Here is a 25,358-nt window from a genome sequence, read left to right as displayed (position 1 = left end):
CATCCAAAACTAATATAACACAGTATATTAGTTATACTGAAATTTATTTATTTTTAAATTTTATTTACTTATTTATTTGAGAAACAACACATGTACATGTGAAAGCAAGCAGGGAGAGGGAGAGGGACAAGCAGACTCTGTGCCAAGCACGGAGACCCAACAGGGCTCCATCCCATGACCCGAGATCATGACATGAGCTGAAATCAAGAGTCAGACATTTAATTGACTGAGCCACCCAGGCCCCTTGGAATTTATTTTTAAAAATAAAAAAATGATAAAATACATTTACAGTACGGTACTGTATTTATTAAAAAAAAAAAAAAAAAAAACAACCCACAGGCACCTGGTTGGCTCAGTGGGTTAATCATCAGACTTTTGGTTTTGGCTCAGGTCAGAATCTCAGGGTCATGAGATCAAGCCCTGTGATTAGGGCTACACACTCAGCAGGGTGTCTCCCTGAGATGCTCTCTGCTCCTTCTCACCTCATATATGCATGCATATGCTCTCTCTCAAATAAATGAATCAATATTTTTAAAAGTAAGTCCATATATAAGATGACCCACACACTTCAAACCTGTGTTGTTCAAGGGTCAGCTATAACTGAATATCTTTGGAGAGATAAGATATTGCATCCATGGAACAAGAACAGGATCCCCTCTTTTTTTTTTTTTAAATATCTTATCTATTTATTAGAGAGTACAAGCAGGGGGAAGGGGCAGAGGGAGAGGGCGAAGCAGGCTGTCTGCTGAGCAGGGAGCCTGATGTGGGTCCTGATCCCAGGATCATAGCCTGAGCTGAAGGCAGATGCTTCACTAACTGAGCCACCCAGGTGCCCCAGGATACCTTTTTTAAATTAAAACTACAGTAGTAAAAATGGAAATTCCAGAATATAACTTAAAAGATGAAGGAAATGCCTTAGAATATAGACAAAGGAATGGAAAATAGGAGTGAAAGATAGAAAAGAGGATTAATATAGAAGGTCCAACTTCTAGAGAAATAGGAGTTCCAGCAAGCAAGAACAAGGGGCAAGTAATTGATAAGGTGGCAGAAAATTAGTGGCAGTATAGTAGATTTGAATAACTATCAGTCATTTATAAAACACCCTAAAACTGCAGAGGATACATTTTAAAATATTCTTTTCAGGTACACATGGACTATTCTTCAAGATAGATCATATTTCAGACTATTTGAAGTCATATAAAGTATGTTCTCTGCCACAGTCAAATTATATTAGAAATGAATAACAAGGGCAGCCCCGGTGGCGCAGTGGTTTGGCGCTGCCTGCAGCCTGGGGTGTGATCCTGGAGACCCAGGATCAAGTTCCATGTCGGGCTCCCTGAATGGAGCCTGCTTCTCCCTCTCTCTCTCTCTCTGAGTCTATGAATAAATAAAATCTTTAAAAAAAAAAAAAAAAGGAATAACAAAAAGATATTGGGAAAATCCCCAGATAGTTAAAGATTTGACAACACTTTTCTAAATAACCAGGGTCAAAAAGGAAATCACCAGGGAAACGAGAAAATGTTTTGACCTGAATGATTATGAAAACATATCAAAGCATGTGGAATGCAGCTAAAGTAGGTTATGAGGGAAATTCATACCTTTAAATGCCTATATTTGAAAAGAAAAAGATCGAAAACAGGCTAGCAAACTTGTTCCATAAAGGGCCAGGTAATAAATATTTTAAGCTTTGCAGGCCACACAGCCTCTCTGTTGATACTCAGCTCTCCCTTACAGCATGAAATCAGGCATAGATAATGCATAAATGACTGAGTGTGGCTATGATTCCACTAAAACTATATTCATGTCACATAACATATAATTTCACATAACATAGTATTCTCCTTTTCATTTTTCTACCATTAAAAATGATCCATAGGGATCCCTGGGTGGCGCAGCGGTTTAGCGCCTGCCTTTGGCCCAGGGCGCGATCCTGGAGACCCGGGATCGAGTCCCACGTTGGGCTCCTGGTGCATGGAGCCTGCTTCTCCCTCTGCCTATGTCTCTGCCTCTCTCTCTCTCTCTCTCTCTCTCTCTCTCTCTGTCTGTGTGTGTGTGTGTGACTATCATAAATAAAAATAAAAATAAATTTTAAAAAATGATCCATAGCTTGTTAATAATAACTTTAAAATATCTCATGGGGGACGCCTTGGTAACTCAGTGGTTAAGGGTCTGCCTTTGGCTCAGGGTGTGATCCTGGGATCCTGGAATCGAGTCCAGCATTGAGCTCCCCACAGGGAGCCTAGTTCTCCCTTTGCCTCTATCTCTGCCTCTCTCTCTCTCTCTCTCTCTCTCTCTGTCTCTCTCTCTCTCTCTGTCTCTCATGAATAAATAAATAAAATCTTAAAAAAATATATCTCAGGGAACAATATTTATGGCTGTAATAAGACGTAAAAACCATAGCCATAAAGGAGAAGCTCAATATATTTGACTTCACTAAAATGTGAAACTAACCAAAAATACTTTAGAGGATAAGCCACAAAAACAAAAAGTTAAGTTTTAGGAGCGCCTGGTTGGCTCAGTCGATAGAGCATCTGGGACTCTTGATCTCTGGGTCATGAGTTTGAGCCCCATGTTGGATGTGGAGATTACTTTAAAAAAAAAGGTTTTATGCCAGATTGACTTCTAGATGGATTAAAGATTTAAAGATAAAATCGGGTGCCTGGATGGCTCAGCAGTTGAGCATCTGTCTTCAGCTCAGAGTGTGATCCCAGAATCGAGTCCCACATGAGGCTCCCCACAGAGAGCATGCTTCTCCCTCTGCCTATGTCTCTGCCATTCTCTCTGAGTCTCTCATGAATAAATTTTTTTTCATGAATACATTTTTTAAAAAATCTTTTAAAAAAATAAAATCTTAAAAAAAATAAAGATGAAAAAATCAAACTGTAAAAGTACTAAAAGAAACCATAAGAAAAAAACTATTAATGAAGTGATGGAATAAGGAAAGCCTTTTGAAATAGGACAGAAAACTCTGAAGCCATAAAAGATTGATAAATATAACAACATAAAAGTAAATAATTTCAGGGCACCTCCTGGCTTAGTAGGGCATGCAACCCTTTTTTTTTTTTTTAAGATTTTTATTTATTCATGAGAGACACAGAGAGAAAGGTAGAGACATAGGCAGAGGGAGCAACAGGCTTTCACAGGAAGCCCAATAACCTGGACCCTGGAATCACGCCCTGAGCCACAGGCAGATGCTCAACCACTGAGCCACCCAGGCATCCCAATAGGGCAAACAGCTCTTGATCTCAGGGTCATGAGTTCAAGCCCTTCATTGGGTGTAGAGATTACTTAAATAAATAAATCTTATAAAGGGTAAATAATGTCTACATAGCATTAACCACCATTATTAGCAAATGACAGATCGGGGGATATACGTGATATGTATAACAGACAAAAGGCTTACTCTGGTATATTAAGAATTGCAAATAAACTATATAATTTAGTAGAAAACTGAGCAAAGGATTTGAACAGATAATTTACTTAGGAAGGAAATATATCTCATAATGATGTTTTAAAATAGTATGTACATGGCAGCCCTGGTGGCTCAGTGGGTTTGGCGCCGCCTCCAGCCCAGGGCATGATCCCGGAGATCCGGGATCAAGTCCCAAGTCAGGCTCCCTGCATGGAGCCTGCTTCTCCCTCTGCCTATGTCTCTGCCTCTCTCTCTCTGTGTGTCTCTATGAATAAATAAATAAAATGTTTAAAAAAATAAAACGATATGTACAAACTCACAATAAGAAACATTAAATTAAAACTACATAAAATGCTCTTTTTCTACTATCAGGTTGGCAAAGATCAACAAGTTTGAGAACACTGTATTGCCAAAGGAAAAGGACAGCTGGTGTTCTCATGCACTACTGATGGGTATATAAATTAGTATATCTTCAATGGCAGATTGGGAGTATTTATCAAAAATCCAAATACAAGTGCTCTATGATTAACAATTTTACTAACAGGAATTTATCTTACAAATTACAACAAACTCTTATTAGATAAAGATTAAAACATTTGTACAAGATTATCTGAATCTTCTTGTCTTCCAGGGATGTTGGTGGTGAATGTAACATGGAGGAACAAGACATATGTAGGTACACTTCTTGACTGCACACGGCATGATTGGGCACCCCCCAGGTAAGCACTCTACAGCTTTTTGGTGTGTTTTAATCTGAACCACCCTAATCAGTGCCCTTATGCCTTCATCCTGTTAGACTTGGATATCTCTTAAGACACCCAGCTTTCAAAGAATATGATGGTGTAAGGTAATATAAGGAAGGTACTCTGCTGCTCTGGCATTCAAGAGTAGTAAATGAATTATGTGTTAATGAGTTGGATAGGAATGGGGAGGAGATCCTTTTTTAAGCCTTTTTCTGGAATTACTAGTTCTCTGGAACTCTGGCTTCTAGCAGTAGTCACTTTGAGACCAAGACCATTGAGTCTGCCTGTGGGTGAACAAACAATCATTGATGATGCTTTTTGATGGTAGCTATCTCCCAGGAGTTTAAACTCAGGAACATTTTCAGTTTTATGAACCTAGACAGTGTGGGTTTCACAGGGACCTTTTCAGGTTGACATTTCAGTGAATGGCACTTTATAGCTTGTTTGTACCCAGTTTGCCAGGGTTTGGGGAGTCCAGATGTTGGAGAAAGATGTACAGCTAGCATGCAGATAGCATCCTAGGAGCTCACCACTTAATGCAGTTCCCACGCTTTCAAAAGTTCTTTAACAAATCATATTCATTGAAAATGATAGTTACCATCTGGACAGTTCCCCTGGAGGCAGCTACACTGGTTTGAAGATGTTTTCTCTTCTTAATAATACCCTGTTGTGTTTGCCCTTTGCTAAGGTTCTGTGACTCCCCCACCAGTGACTTGGAAATGCGCAATGGCCGGGGTAGAGGCAAACGCATGCGTCCCAACAGTAACACACCTGTCAATGAGACAGCCACAGCCTCTGACAGCAAAGGGACCAGCAGCAGCAGCAAAACCCGAGCAGGAGCAAATAGCAAAGGCCGTCGGGGCAGCCAGAATTCTTCAGAGCATCGCCCACCTGCCAGTAGCACCTCTGAGGATGTCAAGGCCAGCCCTTCCTCAGCTAACAAGCGGAAAAACAAACCGCTTTCAGACATGGAGCTGAATTCTAGCTCAGAGGACTCCAAAGGGAGCAAGCGTGTCCGTACGAATTCCATGGGCTCAGCCACTGGTCCCCTCCCTGGGACCAAGGTGGAACCCACTGTTGTAGACAGAAATTGTCCCTCCCCAGTCCTGATTGACTGTCCCCACCCAAACTGCAACAAAAAGTATAAGCACATCAATGGACTTAAGTACCACCAGGCTCATGCCCACACAGATGATGACAGCAAGCCGGAAGCAGATGGAGACAGTGAGTACGGAGAGGAGCCCACCCTTCATGCAGACCTAGGGAGCTGCAATGGTGCATCCGTCTCACAAAAAGGTTCCTTGTCCCCTGCCCGTTCAGCTACCCCCAAAGTTCGGCTCGTAGAGCCCCATAGCCCTTCTCCTTCAAGCAAATTCAGCACAAAAGGTCTCTGTAAGAAAAAGCTGAGTGGGGAAGGGGACACAGACCTTGGGGCCTTATCGAATGATGGCTCTGATGATGGACCCTCAGTAATGGATGAAACAAGCAATGATGCCTTTGATTCTTTGGAAAGGAAGTGTATGGAAAAAGAAAAATGTAAAAAGCCCTCTAGTTTGAAGCCTGAAAAGATTCCTTCCAAAAGCTTAAAGTCAGCACGGCCTATTGCCCCTGCCATCCCCCCGCAGCAAATCTACACCTTCCAGACCGCCACCTTCACAGCAGCAAGCCCAGGCTCCTCCTCAGGCTTGACCACCACCGTGGTCCAAGCCATGCCCAACAGCCCCCAACTCAAGCCTATTCAGCCCAAGCCTACTGTGATGGGAGAACCTTTCACAGTCAACCCGGCCTTGACTCCAGCCAAGGACAAGAAAAAGAAAGACAAAAAAAAGAAGGAGTCTTCCAAGGAACTCGAAAGTCCTCTGACTCCTGGGAAGGTGTGTCGAGCAGAAGAAGGCAAAAGCCCATTCAGAGAATCATCAGGAGATGGGATGAAGATGGAGGGGCTCCTGAATGGCTCATCAGACCCCCACCAAAGCCGCCTGGCTAGCATCAAGGCAGAAGCTGACAAGATCTACAGCTTCACGGACAACGCCCCCAGCCCTTCAATTGGAGGCAGTAGCCGCATAGATAGCACCACCCCTACCCAGCCCCTGACTCCTTTACATGTAGTGACCCAGAATGGAGCTGAAGCCAACTCCGTCAAAACCAACAGCCCTGCATATTCTGACATATCTGATGCTGGGGAGGATGGGGAGGGCAAAGTGGACAGTGTCAAATCAAAAGACCCTGAACAGTTGGTTAAGGAAGGGGCTAAGAAAACTCTTTTCCCCCCTCAGCCACAGAGCAAAGACTCACCATATTACCAAGGCTTTGAGAGTTACTACTCTCCAAGTTATGCACAGTCCAGCCCAGGGGCTCTGAACCCTGGCAGCCAGGCGGGACTGGAGAGCCAGGCTCTGAAGACAAAAAAGGACGAGGAGCCTGAGAGCATAGAGGGAAAAGTGAAGAATGATGTCTGTGAGGAAAAGAAACCAGAGCTGAGCAGTTCCAGTCAGCAGCCCTCCGTCATCCAGCAGCGTCCCAACATGTACATGCAGTCCCTGTACTACAACCAGTATGCCTATGTGCCCCCATATGGCTACAGCGACCAGAGCTACCACACCCACCTCCTGAGCACGAACACGGCTTACCGGCAGCAGTATGAAGAACAGCAGAAACGGCAGAGCCTGGAGCAGCAGCAGCGGGGACTGGACAAGAAGGCCGAGTTGGGCCTCAAGGAGCGGGAGGCAGCACTCAAGGAAGAATGGAAGCAAAAGCCTTCAATTCCGCCAACTCTCACCAAGGCCCCCAGCCTGACGGACCTGGTCAAGTCGGGACCTGGGAAGGCCAAGGAGCCAGGGGCTGACCCTGCCAAATCAGTCATTATCCCCAAGTTAGATGACTCCTCCAAACTCCCCAGCCAGGCCCCAGAAGGACTTAAAGTGAAGCTGAGTGAGGCTGGCCACCTAGGCAAGGAGGCCTCTGAGGCCAAGACAGGCGCTGAATGTGGCCGGCAGGCAGAGGTGGATCCGATACTCTGGTACCGACAGGTAACTGTTCTAGGAGAAGATAGAAATACTATTTGATAGCCTCTCTCTCTTCCTCACAAATCAGGGCTCTCGGGATCCCTGGGTGGCGCAGCGGTTTGGCGCCTGCCTTTGGCCCAGGGCGCGATCCTGGAGACCCGGGATTGAATCCCACATAGGGCTCCCGGTGCATGGAGCCTGCCTTCTCCCTCTGCCTGTGTCTCTGCCTCTCTCTCTTTCTCTCTCTATGACTATCATAAATAAATAAAAAAAATTTTTTTTAAACAATTTAAAAAAAAATCAGGGCTCTCCTTATGTGGGGGGTCAGCAGAGTACAGCTTGGCAGGAGAGATCTATACTTTTAAGGATTCTTTACCTTTGTAAATCATGTTCGTGTTTTTAAAAAGCACATTTACATCAGTTGAAGGTGTTTTTCCCATTTGACAGAAGAGGCCCAGGTAAATTAGGTTGATTTGTCTAGGGTAATTTGCAACTTCACTTGGCAGAGCCAGAACTAGAACCGGGTCATCTCAATTCCTAGTCCAGTGTTTCTTCCACTGTTTGATTCCTATGGAGTAAGTTAATGGTGATCTCTCCATTTCCCAGAGTGAGTTACTAGTCAGACTGAGTTACTTCTAAAAGATTTTATAGGTGGGGTGCCTGGCTGGCTTGGTGAGTGGAGCATGCAACTCTTGATCTCAGGGTCTTGAGTTCAAGCCCCAAGTGGGGTATAGAGGTAACTTAAAATCTTAAAAAAAAAAATTTATAAAAAAAAAAAAAAAAATTTATAGGTAGAGCTAGAACTAAGAACTTGGTTTCATACCATGCTCTGCTCATGAGACTTAGAAAGTCTTCCCTTTCCTCTTAGTGCCACAGCTAGACCTCCCTCCTCTGAGCTGGGCAGCACTCACACTCTGCCCCTGAGATTTCTCTGAAGATGTAAAACTGCCTCAAATGCCTTAGAAAGGGAGCAACTTCTTCAAGGATTCCTTTCCCCAGAATGCATATTCTCTCCTAGAGAAGACCCACTGATGGATTTTCCTTTTCCTTCCCCACATCCTGTTTCTTCTTGGGCAGGGAGGGGGCAGACTTTTTAAACAGGAGGGACCAAAGTTGATTCTAAATGGAAAGATCAACAGAGGCCAGGATTATACCCTGTCCGGGTGTCTGGTATTACCTGCTCTGGTGCCTTTAGTACAGCCTTGGGCTTGAAATCTCTCTTTTATCTGTACAACACTCAGTGCTCGTTCTGTGATTTTTAGGAAGCAGAGCCCCGCATGTGGACGTATGTCTATCCTGCCAAGTACTCGGACATTAAGTCAGAGGATGAGCGGTGGAAAGAGGAGCGGGACCGCAAATTGAAGGAAGAAAGGAGTCGGAGTAAGGACTCTGTCCCCAAGGAGGATGGGAAGGAAAGCACAAGTAGTGACTGCAAGCTGTCCACATCTGAGGACTCCCGCCTCGGAAGCAAGGAGCCCCGACCAAGCGTCCATGTGCCTGTTTCCTCCCCACTCACCCAGCACCAGTCCTACATCCCTTACATGCATGGCTACTCCTACAGCCAGTCCTATGACCCCAACCACCCCAGCTACCGGGGCATGCCTGCCGTGATGATGCAGAACTACCCAGGTACGGCACCCACCTTCCCACCCACCTGTGCTCTATTAACCAGGAAGGGACTGAAGCACAGATTTCAGGGTCAGTTTTCTTTTTCTCTTTTTTGAGATTTATTTATTTATTTATTTATTCATGAGAGACACACAAAGAGAGGCAGAGACACAGGCAGAGGGAGAAGCAAGCTCCTGATGTGGGACTCGATCCTGGAACTCCAGGATCACACCCTGAGCCGAAAGCAGACGCTCAACCACTGAGCCACCCAGGCATCCTGAGAGCCAGTTTTCTTGCACGTCCCCAAGGCTTAATGAAGCTCAGATGACTGCTCCGTTTTGAATAGGACATTCTATGAGTGGCCAGTCTAGTCCCGAGCACCTTGAATGGCCCCTGACTACGGTCTGTGGGACTGTGTCACTCTCTCTTGCTCCCACTATAGTCATGCCTCTCTGGTCTCTTTTCCCAGATAACTGAAGGCAAAACTCCCCTCTACTACTGCCACTACCTTCCCTCAGTGGGGATTTTTAAATTTTTTTTAAATTTTTTTTTTTTTAAACACCACACTCTACATTTTGCAATGGGCTAGGCACTTTAGGGTATACAAAAAAAGACTATTTCCCTCTTCAAGGAGCTTACAACTTAATTGTAGCAGGAGAAGCATGTGGAACAAATATAATGCAAACTAGGACAGTGCATGTCTTCATTTACAGGATGATGTTCAGCTGGAAGGTGGGAGGACGGACAGTGGGAGAGAGGAAGAGCTGTTTGAAATCAGAGTAAGGGAAAGTCCGATCGAAAACATTCAGTTTGGGAAAGATAAGATCCTGACTCTGCCATCCATGAGTTCTTGGGGAGTGTTTTTTTAACTTGTTAGAAGACAATGCTCCTGTTCAATTCCTCACTGGTTTCCATTGTCCGAAGAGCCACATGGGATGCTTCTGGAGCAGAAGACCACTTCTGTCACTCCTCATAGCTCCCACCTCCCTATCAAAAAGCAGCCTAAATAGTCTTGATATCCTGGTTGAACACTGCAAGGCAAACCCTAGCGCAAGTAAGCTTTTCAAACAGAGCTAGGAAATTGTCTCACCCTGTGGTGTTCCTTTCTCCCTGTTACCCTATCCATCCATATAAAAATAATACTTCCACTTGACAGGCAGCCCCAGTGGCACAGCGGTTTGGCGCCGCCTGCAGCCTGGGGTGTGATCCTGGAGACCTGGAATCGAGTCCCACATCGGGTTCCCTGCATGGAGTCTGCTTCTCCCTGTTCCTGTGTCTCTGCCTCTCTCTCTCAGTGTCTATGAATAAATAAATAAAATCTTTAAAAAAAAAATACTTCCACTTGACGAGTGCCTGCTGTGGGCCAGATACTGTACTCAGTGATTTACATACAGTATCTTATTTCCTCTTCTCTATGGAGTAGTATTGGTATCTTCCTCTTGATGGTAAAGAAACAAGCTCGGAAGGGTTGTTAATTAGCTCAAGGCTTACCCAGCTGGTAAGTCTTGAGAGGTAGATTTGAGCCCAGTCATCGGACTCTTAAATCCTCTGATCTTTCCACTTTACCATAATGCCTCTCCAAGATGAATCTCTGAGACTGGGGCTCTAGGGAAGCTGATTCCCCAGAAGTTGAGGGCCATGTTTCTAATATCCCTCTAGAGCTCAGTAAAGAAAGGACAAACTAAGAGTTTCAAGCCTGAAGACACCATGGTAGAAAATATCTCAGCCTCTGCCTAGGAAAGCTGATACCTGCCCAACCAAGCTCACTTAAGCTGAGTTTGTTCTACTTCTCTCATTTCTGACTACTTTATTTCTCTTTCCCCAGGTTCCTATCTACCTTCCAGCTACTCTTTCTCCCCATATGGCAGCAAGGTCTCAGGGGGTGAAGATGCTGACAAGGCACGAGCCAGCCCCAGTGTCAGTTGTAAATCCAGCTCAGAGTCCAAAGCTCTGGACATCTTACAGCAGCATGCCAGTCACTACAAGAGCAAGTCTCCCACGGTAAGTGGCACTGGCTGCTACCAAAACCCAGTGGGGCCAGATCCAGGGTGTGGAAAAAGCTGGGCAAGCAAGTTCAGGTCTTAACTACAGGGCAGCCTAGCTGACTTGGCATTGGCTTTACCAGGCACCTCCATGATTCTTTGTAAGGAGTCCTAATGTGGGCTTGGAGTATTCACTGTCATCTGTGTGTCTCACAGTAGTGCTTTTGTGTCTGCTTTTTTTTCCAGATAACTGATAAAACGTCTCAGGAGAGAGATCGAGGAGGTTGTGGGGTGGTTGGGGGTGGTGGCAGCTGTAGCAGTGTCGGAGGAGCAGCAGGGGGTGAAAGGAATGTAGACCGGCCCCGCACCTCCCCTTCTCAGCGCCTGATGTCCACACACCACCACCACCACCACTTGGGGTACTCGTTGCTCCCAGCACAGTACAACTTACCCTATGCAGCAGGTAACCCTCCTTCCCTACCTCTCTTCCCCTTATAATGTCATCCCACTAGCAGAGTAGCATTGCTCACAGCAAGGGACCCCCAGCAAGAATCCTCTTTTATTTTTTCTTGAGCTTCTAATCTGTCCAGGATCTTAGCTCCCTGCAGACCGTCATTAAAGCATGTGACATTTAATTCCTCTCATGGAGCTTAGGGACTCTCAGACTCCTCTAGGAAATTGGCTTTGATATTCAGAAGAATAAGGACCAGGTATTCTCATAGCCAAAGAGCAACAAGCAGCTGAAACATAGAGCCTTACTATATATACTATCCACAGCCACTATATCTGGCCGAGTATCAGATTTTTTTTCGGTCAGCACCCCAAACTCAGTGGAGCTAGGTTTTTTTTTATTTTTATTTATTTATTTTTTTTGAGTTAGGAATTTAAGGAGCAACTCCTCCCATTACCCACCAAGCTGATAAAATGTTTAATCGGAGGTTCTGGGAGTGTTACACTAAGCATGTCTTCCTTCTCACTCAGGGCTTTCTTCTACAGCCATTGTTGCCAGCCAGCAAGGCTCAACCCCCTCACTCTACCCACCCCCGCGGAGGTGAGAATGGTAAGTCACTTTTTAATTTGGAACAACACATAAAGCAGGGATAGTTGATACCTGGATCACAGAATTCCTGTGGAGCCTAGGTGAGGGAAAGCTGTGTGGGGTCAGTGGTCTGGAAATGGTGTAACCCTGGCCAAGCCTCTTGTAGGAGTCTCTCAGTGTCTGGTTAAGCCATGTACATCTACCAAGAGCTGTCCAACAGGAACGGTCCCCATGGGGCCAGGACTGGCCTCCCTTGCAGTTCATTTTGTCAGAGTGCCACCTGGTGGTTGTTATACCAGCAGGCTGAGTGCCTGGTTATCTGTCCATGTTTCCCTTGCAGAACACCAAGTGCCCGGATAAAGTCAGCTTCACGGGCCCGGACTGGCTCACCCAAGGAGGTGCTGGAGGTGCCATTTAGACATCAGTTAAATGGTGTTGATCATCCTGTTTGCCGTTCCACCATGACCGAAGGCAGACCCTTGGCTATCTCACCTCCACCAGATCCCTGGACTCCCTGACCCTCCCTCTTCCTCAGGAGCTGGAGAGCTGGTACCTAGCAAAAATATTTATTCTCTCGGCCACAGTTGTGACTGTTGTGGCCCATGTGGAGATGAAGGCATGGGGAGCAACCAGGGGAACATGGCCTCAGCCCAGAGAAGTCACTGCTCTGTTCCCCAAGGCCTGGTCAGCTGCCGGAGCAGTGCCAACACCCCCCACCGCAACCCCAGGGAGGGACTCCCAAGCTCTGGGTAAGGTCTGAAGACAGCACAGCAGCCATACCCCTCTCACCGTCATTACCACAATCACCAGATTCCTGCATCTCCCCAGCAGTTTGGGCCCTGGGAACTGGCAGCATGTGGAGGAATTAGAATCTCAGGAAAGAAATTAGGGGCTGTTTTCTCTCTATATTTGTGAAAACAAGGTCTTCAGACATGAAGACTTCTCCCCTCTCACATGAGCACATATAAATGCTCAGAGCCTAGCCTGGAAAGGAAGACCAAGGCATTTGCCCCACCGTGGCCTTGGGCTGCCCGTCAAACAGAGGGCCGGGGTCCCAACACCAGCACAGGGCTCCCCAGGGATACTGGGAGTAAGCTGGAGCTGGAGCATGAATGGAGTCTGTGAAGTAGAACCTGCATCCCCACTGAGTCCTGCTGCTTCTTAGCCCGCGACTCCTTGCCCTTTTCTCTTTCCTCCTGACCCCTTGGTGCCTTTCCCAGGGGGATCCCCATGCTGATCGCTCCTTTTCTTTTCCACTGCTTGGCTCTGAAGACTCAGGCAGGTAAAATAGTATTCCCCCCAGCATGGGGAGCTTTGGAGTCTGCGAGGTCACCGTAGGGCAAGGCCCGGGAGGCAGACCCTGGGAGCACCCAGCAGTTCTTAGAGGTGTCCTGTCCATTCAGCCATCAGAGCATCCTCCTCATTTAGGGCCACAAATATAACAGCCCAATTCCTCTGTATACAAGTACATGATTTTATATAGCTCAATCTATAACCCCGTGTGTGCCAATATAAGCTGTGTTTTTTTGTAACACACTTTTTTGCTTTAGGGGCCACTGGCCATGGGAAGTTAGGTATTCCTTAGACCCTGGGATGATACATCCAAGCCATTACTCCTCAGAGCCACAGAGTGTTTCTCAGTGGAGCTGTGAGGCAGCAGACATTTCTCTGCTCTCCGTAGAAACACAGTCTACCAGTCCAGCTTTATGCTCTTTGCCCTAGGAAACAGACAATGATTTGGTGGCTTTATTGGAGTCACTTCTTCCCAAGGTATGGGGAGCTCTTATTTTGCTTTTGAGATATCATCCCTTAGTTCCCCTTGGCTATCTTTCCTTGATCTTCTGGATTGAGAAAGACTGACACACACCAGCCTAGGCTAGAGAGGGGTATTTGTGACCAGAGTGCCAAAGTGACCATTTAAGAGCAAGGACTTGGCTCTGACTCCATTTGGGGCATGGAGGTAGAGGACAGTAAGCACAAAGCCAGGCAGAGGCTGCTTTCTAAGAACCCTGAAGCCCTACTCTGAATGGCTTAGGGTCATTTGCCCAAGAGGAGCCCCTTTGACCTATAGACCTTTCCTCTGGGTTTTCACGTCATTGTTTTTGTTCAGATTGGGTTCTGAGCCCTCCCCTAAAACCCACTCTTTTAGACCATTTAGCAGGCCTCCCTTGCCCCCATCATTCCCTCTGCCTCCTGCTAACCCAGAGGGCAGTGCTCTGGGGAGTGACTTCCCTTTCATCCACGGAAGTAGTTGGTTTGGACACCTTCACCCCACCTAACCTGAGTCACCCCCACCAAGAGGATGACTGAATTTCAGCCTGATTATGCCCTCCCAGGCTCCTGTGGGGTGGAGCCAAGGGCCCATCTCTGTTCCTGTTTGTTTTTAAATATTGTTGTGTGTTTTGTATCTGTGGCGCTGGCTTACAGCGTACTCTGTACATATTGTAAAGAAAACGTTGGAGTAATTTTCTTTCCCGTTGGGCAGGCCTGGCCCCACATTCCTGCCCTTTCCACTTTGTTCTGTAACACAGAGAAGAGGAACTTCTGTATTAGCAGGGCAGTCTTGGGTTCTGCAGAAGGGGACAGCTTTTTCTTTTTCTTTTTTTTTCTTTTCCTTAAAAAACATTTGGCTCTCTGATCCTTATATCCAAGCCTCTGTACAAGACTAGGAGCTGAGCTGCCCAGAAAAGCAGGTAAAAGCGACAATGGCAGCATAGCACTGCCTTCTCCCAGTCCCCGGTCCTCGCCAGGTCCAGTCTTCCCTCCCTGAAACAACATGAAGCAGCAGCAGCGGAGGAAACAGAGATCCTTGACAAGTGCCAAGGGAAGGATCTGCTGTCCACCTCCAGCCGCTGTATATAAGGAGGCAGCCCACAGGCAGGGGTACCTGTGGCTGCAGTGACCTGCTCAGAGAGATCAGCCCCCTCAGCAAGGATCCCACCCTGCGAGCAAAGGCCAGCGAAGTGTGCCATTAAGGGCCACGACCATCAGACCAAGGCTCACTGTGAGCTACCCCTGCCCAGGCCTCTTCCGAGACCTCGCTCATCAGGGCTCTGCACCAAGAGGCTAGAGGGAAGGAACCTCTCACCCCAGCTAGGCCAGCCAGGGCTGGGAGAGCTGCTCTTTAGGGTTCACCTCTGCTGCTTCAGTTAAGATGTGCTGGTTTCCTTTATCCCCTTCCCTGCCTGTACATGTATGAAGTTCCCTTTTCTTACCTCATTCCCTCTACACGTCTCCAGGTCAAAAGACCACATGCAGAAGGGTTAAGAGGGCACCCTGTGAAATGAAATGGTGATTCTTGAATCTTCTGTCCAGGCTCCAAGGCGAGGGTGAGAGGACGTGGCTTGGGGTTTGGGAGGCGGAGGCTGAAGAAGGGCTAGAGTTACCGTACACGGGCTTTGAGGTCACCCATGTCACTTATTATACTATCTACCCTGTCACCATTCCCAGTGTCTACTCTCCTGCCCCTGTGATTCAACTGGGCAGCTAGCTGGCCCCATGATTCTGGGCCTTTTGTCATTCGTTTTACTACTAGGGCATCCCAGGAAGCTTTCTGATGATCCTCTGCCATGGGCCCCTCCTGGGATCAAGCCCCTCCCAGGCCCCGCCCCCAGCCCCTCTGGCCCCAGCCCACCCGCTTGCCTTGGTGCTCAGCCCCCCCATTGGGAGCAGGTTGGGGCGAGCTGGAGGCCCGGGCTGGAGGGGCAGTGTTGCTGTTCATAGCTTTTGTTCCATTGGCGTTGCTCTGTTGGATTTAATTTCAGTCTTCCTGATTCTTCCCTTCTGTAAAGTGTACATTACCAAGTTCCTTGTTTTTTATATATATATATATAAATATATATATATACAAACTGTACTCTTTTTGCCTTTGTACATTCAGGCAAGAAGAGAAAATAAATCTTTTTAAGAGACAATCACAAATCTGTGAGGGCTGCTGGTTATTTCTCCTGGAGTTTGCTGCTGAGCTGCCTCCTCCTTCCTCCCTACTTTTCTGTTTTCCCTCAGCTTTCCTGATCTTCCCGGCCCTGCTCCATCTGCATCCTCAGCTCCACCTTCCCTGGCTGATGGCAAACTGTTGAATCCAGTGTCCAGACTACCTGAGTCCTTTCTTGCCCAGCAGTGTTTTCTGGCTTGGCTGCTTGGCTGAAGCCAGGGGCTTTATCCTGTGCCCTGGCCTCTCCCGTCTTCCCCCTTAGACCTACCATTCACCAAAGTGGCTTTGGACCCCTCCATACCCTGGGACCGGGGACCTGTCTTCTGGAGGCCCTAGCTTTGGTCACTCACTTGTGAAACTATGCAGCTGGGAGCTCTCTATGCTTAAGAGTTTGCACTACTTAAACCTGCCTGGGAGTTAGAACGGATGGTTTTTTTAGGAATGAGTGAGAAACTGTCCCCCTGCCGCTCCCCCCAGATTCCAGCCTCCGGAACGCTCTGATCCAGAGCCCAGAGAATCATTCCTGGCTGGTAGACTCCTATGGCCACCGCATCAGAACAAGGGCTAAGGGTTTAGGAGTCGAGAGCATTTGATCAGAATTTTAAAGGGTGGTACATTCTGAAACACAGCCCAACCAAACCATTGTTCTGCCTCTTGAACTTTCTCTTTTTCCTCTGATCTCCTCCCCCTTTTTTCCCCTTTCTCTACTTCCTTTTCTTAATTGGCTTTGGAATTGAAGTATATTTTTAAATTATTTGTTGTATTTATTGAATAAAGTTTTTAATGTCCCTGTTCTTAAATTTAGACTTAAGTTTGCCTTTCACATATCCTCCCCTTATCCATCACCCCTCAAATTATTCTATCTTCTAAGTTACTTTTTTAATTGGAGTGCAGCTTTTGGGTGTCATATTTCTTTCCCGCCAGTGATCCTATCTAGCAGAATTTTTTTTTGAAAGGGAAATCTTAAGTGAGCGCCTGGATTTCCAGTTCAGCCCTTTCTGCCTCTAGCTGTATTGAAGGGGATCCACCAACAGATGGCAGCAGAACCTCAGGCGTGTCTCCTGTTGCCTCCGCTTGTCTGAAGGAACCATCAAGGACTGAGTTTTATCTTGGTTCTCTATCCCAGTCTTGTAGATGGATTCCCTGAGCTTCAATTTAACACGATCCTAAACTGCCTTCGTTACCTTGGCCATTGTCCACATTCCCGAGGCCCTCTGCTGAAGGTGTCTCAGGGCAGTGACTGTTTTCCAGTCTTTATGCTGCCTTAGGGGTTATCTCAAGTGGAAGACCTCTTCCAGTCCTTCCTATTTCAGCTGAATGTCTGGGCCCAGACCTCCTAACACTGCGGAAGGGGGAAGTGTTACATTCACTTTTAAAGAGCACCAGGTGGAGTCCAAAGTTAATAAACATAGCCTGGTGTGAAAACCAAACCAGCTCCACACAGAACACTGTGAAAAGGGGCCAAAGACTCAGAAAACCTAAGGATAGCCACAGCTCAACACTAGATAGTTCCAAAGATATGGTAAGAAGAAAAACCTGCCCAGCACTTGGGAAACAGAAGCAAAAAGAAAAAAACATTGCTAGTAAGCCCTTAGAAGATTAAAAAGGAGTAAAGGGTGTCTGGCTGGCTCAGGCAGTAGAACATGCAACTCTTGACCCCAGGGTTGTGAATTCAAGCCCCATGTTGGGTGTGGAGCCTAGGGAGCTTTTTTTTTGGGGGGGGGGGGGTTAAAAAAGTTAGCTCCCTACAGTGCCACTGAGAGCTTTATTAATCAGGCTGGTGGCGCAAGAGGAATGGCAATCAAATCCCCCTCCCAGGGAGGGTGTGTGCTGCTTTCTTCAAACACCTCCAGGAATGAGAATGTCAGGGCAGCTCCACGCGAAAGTCAGAACCCAGTTTCAGGACCCAGCCTTCTATACAAAAAGAAACACTGAGAATGGATCCCGGGTATAGCCTCTATTTTGGATGAAGCTGATATATATATACCTCTCTAGGGGGTACTGGCAGTTTGTTCCAGACTCCTAGCAACTGTGTTGTGCAGTGTAATGTGGCCCCAGAGGCTTCAGCTGGTTTAACTGTCCTGAGGCACTGCAGCTTTCCCCCCCTAAGAAGTATGTATCACACCCCTGCTATGTTATGCTCTACACTACTCAAAAGAGTAGTGGTAGAAAGCTGGTCCTGGTACAGTAATGAAGAACAGACCAACCACAACTTTAAATCAGTTTATTGACACAGTAACACAACACACTTGCCTCCCTGACACCCCCACCCCCTCTAGCCCAATCTAGAGCTCTCCCCTTCTTCCCACCTCAGAACAAGCCGTTCAGTGAAAACAGAAAACGGCAGGCCACTTGTACACCCCCAGTCCCACCCCTCAGCCCTATGGGGCAGAGGCTCAGGCACTATTCAGAACCTGTTGGGAGGAGAGGAGAGGCAGTCAGCACTATACTCAGCCAGGCAGAGGCATCCTGTCCCTAAGATCAGATCCCACACAACCCCCAGGCCCTGAGTTGCTATTCCTCTTCCTCTCTGCTCTTTGTGACCCTAGGAAAGAGACCCCTTGGGGCCTGGCCTGCAGCCAAGAGCAAGAACTACTGGCTGTGATTTGAGAATTGGGAGTTTGGCTAGTGTCTTAAGGCCCAGGCACCCCAAAGAAAGCCCTGGTGGTGGGAGTGAACTTCAATGCCCCTATTTAAAATGCACTGATAACATTAAACAGATTAAGCCAGCTTAACCAAATGCCAGAGTAACACTAAGCTGTAAAGAAGGAGGGGGTCAGACCTGGCTTCTCCAGGCCAGACACGAATGCATACAGAGGAGCCCAGGCAGAGTGTCGAAAAACAAGGACACAGCCCAGGGGCTGGAAAGCCTCTACTCAGGAGTCCTTGGGTTAACAGGAAGCAAAGAAAGAAAATACACAAGTCTTAAAAACCAAAAAAGAAAGCCCAACAGCAGGGGAACCTGAGCCTGATGGTGCTGCCCACCAGCCCTCGCCCCTGGACCCAGACAGCCCCTCCCCCTCTAGGCAATGTCCTCCCCTAGGCTAGATAGAGCACGTCACACAGCGGAGTTTAAAAAGCTTCTAATGCCAGTTCATAAACATCTTCATTTACTATTGGTGATTACATGTGAATAATATGTTTATACTGTTCTTTATGGAAAACAATTTCAACGAGTCAACTCCAAGAACACAATAGGCAACCCTCACCCTGAGCCCCTCAGTGTCCTTCCCTAGACAGCAAGGAGCCCCCTTCTCTGTCCCAGGGCTGCCTAACGTCCCCTCTTCCCCCACTGTGGCTCTTGGGCAAAGCATCCTCTATGACCATTAGTCCTCATCGGACAAGTTCTGGTCCAGGGGGTAAACCATGAACATCACATCTGGCCGAGAGGGAACACAGGGATGGCCTGGATGCACAATCTCAAAGCCCAAGAAGCTGAAGGTCTTCAGGAGTGGAGCTGCAGAAGAGTGTAAAAAGGATTCTGATGAGAAACACAAGGGTAGGTTCAATTCGAGGGAAAACAAAAAACAAAGATGGAATAAGCATGAGGCCTTCACTAAAAGCCCCTGCAGGCAGGCACTCCCACCCCTAGGATTTCCCAGGATTTATACTGGCAAACTCAAGAGTCCTACTTCACTGAATAAGGAGCCCCTTACCCCTCACTCCTTCCTCACTGTCTGGGCAGTAGGCTACTTTGATTCCTCACCTCTGTCTTCTCGGCCCTTCCTGAAGCAGATGAAGACGTAGTTCACTTTCATCTTCTCTTCAGCAAACTCTAGCAGTGCTAACAATCTGCCAGAGACAAAGAAAACAACTCAGGCCCACTACCAACCTCTCTAGACTTCCCACCTACCCACCCTCAGAAAAACCTTCTCTGAGGCTTATAGCCAGCATTATAAATAGAGAACTGCCAGGGAGAAGCTTCCTATTTGAAGAGCTGAGTTTAGAAAAAGCCACAATCCAAAGAAAAATGTTACTGAATTATCTCTTCCTGGAATAAGGATTTTTCATCTGAAATTAATGCTAACCAACTTCACCAGTGCAGTTCACAAGATAGTATGGGGCCTAGGAAAAGAACCTAGTTTTTCTCAGGGGTCTTCCAAAGTTGCCAAGTTTGATGACCACCTGCCACTGAGACAGATGGGAATCTGGGCCCTGACACTGCCTAAAAGGATTTCCTCACAAGCTAGGGGCACTCAAGAGAACGTCGACTCTACAGCTGTGCCTTATATACCTGACTGCCTTGGAGGGCCTTGCCCAATCCAATAAAATCCCAATGTATCTCAGAGCTTCCTGCCCTTTTGAACTGCATCATTGTATGGCGGCTCAAGGGGACTTAACATCTGCTGAGAAGAGTGAACCAGGGAGCGATTAAATGACCGATTTGGTTAATGTGATAATGATCGCCTTTAATTACAACCCACAGCAGGCCTGTTTTACTGGCTAAAAATAAGCTGTCACAAACTGGTATCAGCTTGGGAAACCTAGAGCTAGATAAGGTGGCAGACCTTCCCTGTTCATCTGTGAAGCCCAATGAGCACAGTCCCTTCTCTGGAATGGACCCTCCTTCCCCTTCCCCAGCACTTGCTCCTTACCCTTCTTTGCTCCCATCAGCTAATAATCCATCTGGGATTTCTACAAACAGGCTCTGGCTGGACAGGACTGCATCCCAGGAAGAGACTTTCACCTCGGTGACCTCATACTGGAAGTGGACAATGTGAGGTTTTCCATCATTCACAGGGAGGTCCTGGGTCACAGTGAGCTTCTCGTCCTGGGAAGAAATCAGGTCAGACGACCAGGTCACTACTGCTCTGGCCACATCACAGGCTCCCTAAACTCAGTGGTCCTGGAGACTTCTAGGGCCAGTCTCAGGGTAGTATGGGATGAAGGGCATACTGAAAGTAGAGAGCTGCATGCCAGCTAAATGGAGCCATCGTCACTCATCAACAAAGACCAGCTGATGGCAGCTAAAGGCCAGCATGACAGGAAGGGAAACATTTACCAGGTGTCCACTAGATGCCAAGTACTATGCAGGTGCTTTCCCATTTCTCAGTCACCATCGGAAGCATCTGAGGTAGTTATTAATATCCCCATTTTAAACCTGAGATATTAGGGGCCCAGAAGAATTAAGCAACTGACCCGGGGCTCCAGAGCTAGTAAATGACAGAGTTGAGATTCAAACCAGGTCTCCCAGACTCTAAACCCAAGTGTATCCCACCAACACCAATCTCTTTCCCTTCTCTCTCTGAAAGAGAAACAGAACAAATAAATGAGGATATATGTGAGGCCTTGGCTGGGGCCCAGCTCAACCAAAGCCTGCTTCCAGGTAGACTACAGGTCCATGTTGTCTCCCTTGGGCACAACCTCAAGAGACCAGAACTCAGCCATCCTGCTACCCTTCAATGCCAATCTTGAGAAGCTAAACCAACTTCTGGGCCTCAATCAGGAGATTAAAGGGCAGCAAAGAGCTGGCTACCCCAGCCCAGATCATTCTCAGAGCAGATTGCCAAGATTCTCTCAAGCTCCTGGGATGTTACCCTATGCTGCCAGGATGACAGATGATAGAGCTGCAAAACCCCTTCTCCTTCCCCCTCAGCCCACCCCCAATCAGGCTAATTAGGGATGGAAATCAAAATGCCTAACAGGCGTGGGCAACTGCTCCTCCAGGTCCTAGGTATTTCTCAAGAGAAACTGAGGAGTCACACCAAAAAGAGTTTTTGCACAGCCCCCCTTCCATTCATCATTCTCCTTTCCACTCAGACCCTGAACCGACACTGAAGTGCTGACCACCAAGCTAAGATGGCAGCATTTGCTTAATGTACATCTCCTCCTCCTAATACTCCCCAAAAGCCATATCAGCCTCAGTTGAAGGAGTCCTTCTTGATTCCCCTACTGGCCTAAGACTAAAGGCAGCAGTTTCTTCCCTTAAGCACCAGCTGAGTGCAATCTGAGACTGCTGTGCTCCAAGCTTTCCACCCCAGAGTCCTCCTTACCTTATATATTAGAGCTGAGAGAGAAGGATCCCTGCCGCCCCCTCGCCCACCGGGGATCTTCGACAGTGGGTGAGGGGCATCAGGAGCACCACAGAGGCCCCGGAACAATGTGCCTGCAGCACTGGAGCTGGGGACAGTTACTCAAAGGCAAAATACTACTGCAAAAGACAGAGAAGGTAAGAACAGTAAACACCAAGACTTAAAGATTTAACACAACATCTCACTCCAACCTCTGCCCTGGCTCTAAGTGCTCTAAAGCTGTACCAGGACCCCCCCACACCCCCATCCTTTCAGCTTCACCTTCCAGACCTACTGCTGTGCTTCAAGAGCAGAGGGAGCCCCAGATGCGCTAAGGGAGCCCAGCTGGACATATCTGACCAGAGGAGCACCTGTTCAACATAAAACAAATCTCTGTGGCACTGGCGAACCCTGAGAGGAACCAGATTCTGGCTTCCCTTCAAGGCTTTAAAACCCTGTCCCCCAGTCCCTTTCCTTATTCTGACAGTACTTCAACAACCTACGTGGCAATTTCAACACCTACACAGTCACTTCTGGCTGGAGAGGTATAGGAATCTTAAGAGATCACATGGGCTAGGTACCTTGTCCCTGAGGAACTCCTTTTCCAACCACTTTTCCAATGATGACCTCCTCCCCAATCTAAACAAAAGACTTGGACAAGAAATCAATAACCCAAATCTCTCCAGGGTCAAGAAGTGAATTAAATCCAGGGATTTGGTTCTCAGAGAAGAGGTATACTGTAGTACACAGTATTATGGTCTGAGTTTGTCCCTGGTGTGCCACCAAATGTTGGGCTTCTTCGCCCTTCTTTGCTAGAATCTGACCTGAGCATGGGAGTTTAGGTAATACTGATACAATCAGAATGGACACTCAGGCATATGTCAGGGGTGGGCTGAGAGAAGGTATATTTGCTGGGAACTAAGGAAGCCAATAATCAGAATTAGAGGATGAAAGGCTCCTAAAGGAGTTCCCGGTCATCTCCAGGTGTGTGCCCTTACTGCCAGTCCTGATTTTCAGGTGGACCCAACAGGGCTCCAGATCTGTTCCACTGCCTTCTCTGAAATCTGATTAAGTGGTTCCTCAGGCTGAGCTGTAGCTCACTTCACAGGCCAATAGCCAGTGAAGCAGGGAAAGCAGCAGGCTGCCTGTGCATGTATACCACGAGTCAGCAACACGCCCATCCCATGGCCCCAACACCCCAGCCTCTAAGCAGCTTGGATGCAATGGATGACATATGGGAGGGCCACTGCTGGGGTGTGCTAGAGCCAGCTCACACGACTGTGCCCATCTCTTCCCAAATGTGTGTTTAATAATGTCATGTTGGTAGCTCGAATAGGCCATAGGGGAAGTATTTACACCACAGACATCAGCATATGACATAAATCAAGGGTTTTTTTTTTCCCCCCGAAAGCCAGTTGTAATCTGATGCAAGGCACATTCTTCACACTTTTTGCTTTATGTGGCATGACATACCAGATTTGAGTTTTTCACTTGGCCTCAGAGTGACAAAACAGAACTCACACCTACCATGGCAATGGTACAATAACCAAAGGGGCATCCAATTAAGATTCTCAGCACTCTAAGAGACCCATGTGAACATTTCAGCTGAGACAGTAAGTCCAAACCCATCATTGATCTAGCTCAGCTCCTCTTTCTCTCAAGGATTTCAACCAGGGGCCTGAAGTCACACTTAGAAATTTCATTGTGGGGTTCTTGGGTGCCTCAGTTGGTTAAACATCGGACTCCTGACTTTGGCTCAGGTCATGATCTCAGAATTCTGGTATCAAGCTGTGTCAGGTTCCACACTCAGTGGGGAGTCCACTTGAGATTCTCTCTCCTGCCCCTCCCCCAGCTGGCACTCATACACACACACACACACACACACACACACACACTCAATCTTCAATAAATAAATCTTTTTTAAAAAGAAAAGGAATTTCACTGGGAGATGGGAGTTCCCAGGGAAGTATCTGTGGGCCTGGAGCAGCATCAACAACACCTGGGGTAAAAAAACACAGGGCACCATCTCCTGCCTCCTCTAGAAAGCCTCGGGCCATCCTCACCACACACCCCCATTCTCAGCCTTGCCAATACAAACTAGCCAGAAGGGGCATGATATATGTTATTTTCACGGAGGGACTTCTTTTCTTCTAGGGACAATGAATAATTATCATCCCCCTATTCCAATGTGTTAAGGGACAGAATAGTGTCCAGGCCAGAATAAATTAAGCAGGGGCTTCCCTAAGAAAGGTATATACACCCACCCCCACCTCCCACCCCCACCCCCCCACACGACATGGTTCTGTTCCCATTCCCTGGTGACCACTTTGGGTCTTCGTTGAGGTTCTTGCAGTAACACCAGGAAGCCTGGGCCACTGAAGAAAGCTGGCTTGCAATGTATTATTAGTCAGTGGAGCTACCCAAGAACTGGCAAACTTCTCTGGAGTAGACGAGATATGGCCTTGGATACCAGAACTACATAGGTTCCAGATCACCTAGGCCCTTGCAGTACTAGAATTCTGGTGCTAACCTCAGACTCCCATTCCCAGAAAATTGTGCCTCCCTGTTTGTTTTTTTCCTCCCTGGTTCTAGATGAGAGCACATCTAACCTGATAGCCATTCCAACCACCATCTTCATTATGGGCTAATTTTTACTTGCAAATGGCAGAAGCAATGGGGCCAATCTACTAGAAAGATCAGAATAAGGTGGGCTTTCCTTTTTTTAGATCCAGAATCCCCTTTGTCTTCCTAGAAATAATCCCTAGGGCCTGCCCTATGTTCAGCCCTAACCCATGCGCTCACTCCTCAAGTAAATGCAAGAAGTCTATCCCATGGTAACAAACCATTTACTTCCCCACTCTTACACACAAGGATCCTGGAAATTCCTCCTCATCCCCAACAAGTCTGCACAAGAGCAAGTGTCTCTGTGAGTGAGGATGGAAGGGTTTTTCAGGCCCCCATCCTGCGATCCACTTCCCTAAGAGAAACAGCTAAGGTTTAGAATAAATTTAGTAGACTGGAGTTCACAATCAACAATTATCACCCATCATAATGGTCTGCTGTTATTTGCTGTGAATGGCAAATTGCTTCTCTTTCAAAAAGCTTGATTGTCATTTCTGAAGTGAGAAGGACAGGGAGATGGGTACATATGTGGTAAAGAAATTAAGGGCATGATCAGCAATTAGGCAAGAAAAATAGTTGTAGAGGACATGCTACTATATATATAAAAAAACCCCAGTACCTCCACCAAAAACCTTAAGAATAAATCAGTTTAGTAAGGTTACAGGATACAAAATCAATTTACAAAAAGCTGTTGCATTTATATATACTAATAGCAAACTACCAGAAGGAGAAATTAAGAAAATAATCCTATTTACAATTGCATTAAAAAAAAATGGATGCCTGGGTGGCTCTGTGGTTGAGCTGCCTTTGGCTCAGGTTATGATCCCAGGGTCCTGGGATCAGGCTCCCTGCTTTTTTTTTTTTTTTTAAAGATTTTATTTATTTATTCATGAGAGACACAGAGGGAGAGAGAGAGAGGGGCAGAGACACAGGCAGAGGGAGAAGCAGGCTCCACACAGGGAACCCTACGTGGGACTCGATCCTGGGTCTCCAGGATCATGC

At 47.1% G+C, this 25,358-nt stretch overlaps 2 protein-coding genes across 4 annotated transcripts in view; one reads left to right on the top strand and one right to left on the bottom strand.

The window, feature by feature from the left end:
- The window catches only part of ZNF609 (zinc finger protein 609), a 210,812-nt gene extending 193,018 nt beyond the window's left edge, over positions 1 to 17,794 (top strand). For all 3 annotated transcript variants that reach the window (XM_041743317.1, XM_041743318.1, XM_041743316.1), the window contains 7 exons: positions 4,044 to 4,131; positions 4,844 to 7,184; positions 8,423 to 8,789; positions 10,594 to 10,769; positions 10,997 to 11,213; positions 11,732 to 11,810; positions 12,130 to 17,794. In XM_041743317.1, coding sequence (XP_041599251.1) covers positions 4,044 to 4,131; positions 4,844 to 7,184; positions 8,423 to 8,789; positions 10,594 to 10,769; positions 10,997 to 11,213; positions 11,732 to 11,805 — 3,263 coding nt within the window. In that variant the 3' untranslated portion in view covers positions 11,806 to 11,810; positions 12,130 to 17,794. The remainder of the gene's footprint in view (positions 1 to 4,043; positions 4,132 to 4,843; positions 7,185 to 8,422; positions 8,790 to 10,593; positions 10,770 to 10,996; positions 11,214 to 11,731; positions 11,811 to 12,129) is intronic.
- A 1,018-nt stretch (positions 17,795 to 18,812) lies between these two features.
- OAZ2 (ornithine decarboxylase antizyme 2) lies at positions 18,813 to 24,372 on the bottom strand. Its single transcript, XM_041731443.1, is given in 6 exon segments — positions 18,813 to 19,180; positions 19,430 to 19,515; positions 20,319 to 20,494; positions 21,717 to 21,797; positions 21,799 to 21,874; positions 24,344 to 24,372. Coding segments are annotated over 6 exon segments (579 nt in total). The 3' UTR covers positions 18,813 to 19,049.
- Positions 24,373 to 25,358: the final 986 nt, after the last annotated feature.

The sequence above is a fragment of the Vulpes lagopus genome, chromosome 2, assembly GCF_018345385.1.
Source record: "Vulpes lagopus strain Blue_001 chromosome 2, ASM1834538v1, whole genome shotgun sequence".
NCBI lineage: Eukaryota > Metazoa > Chordata > Mammalia > Carnivora > Canidae > Vulpes > Vulpes lagopus.
This window is presented reverse-complemented; position numbering and strand designations above follow the sequence as displayed.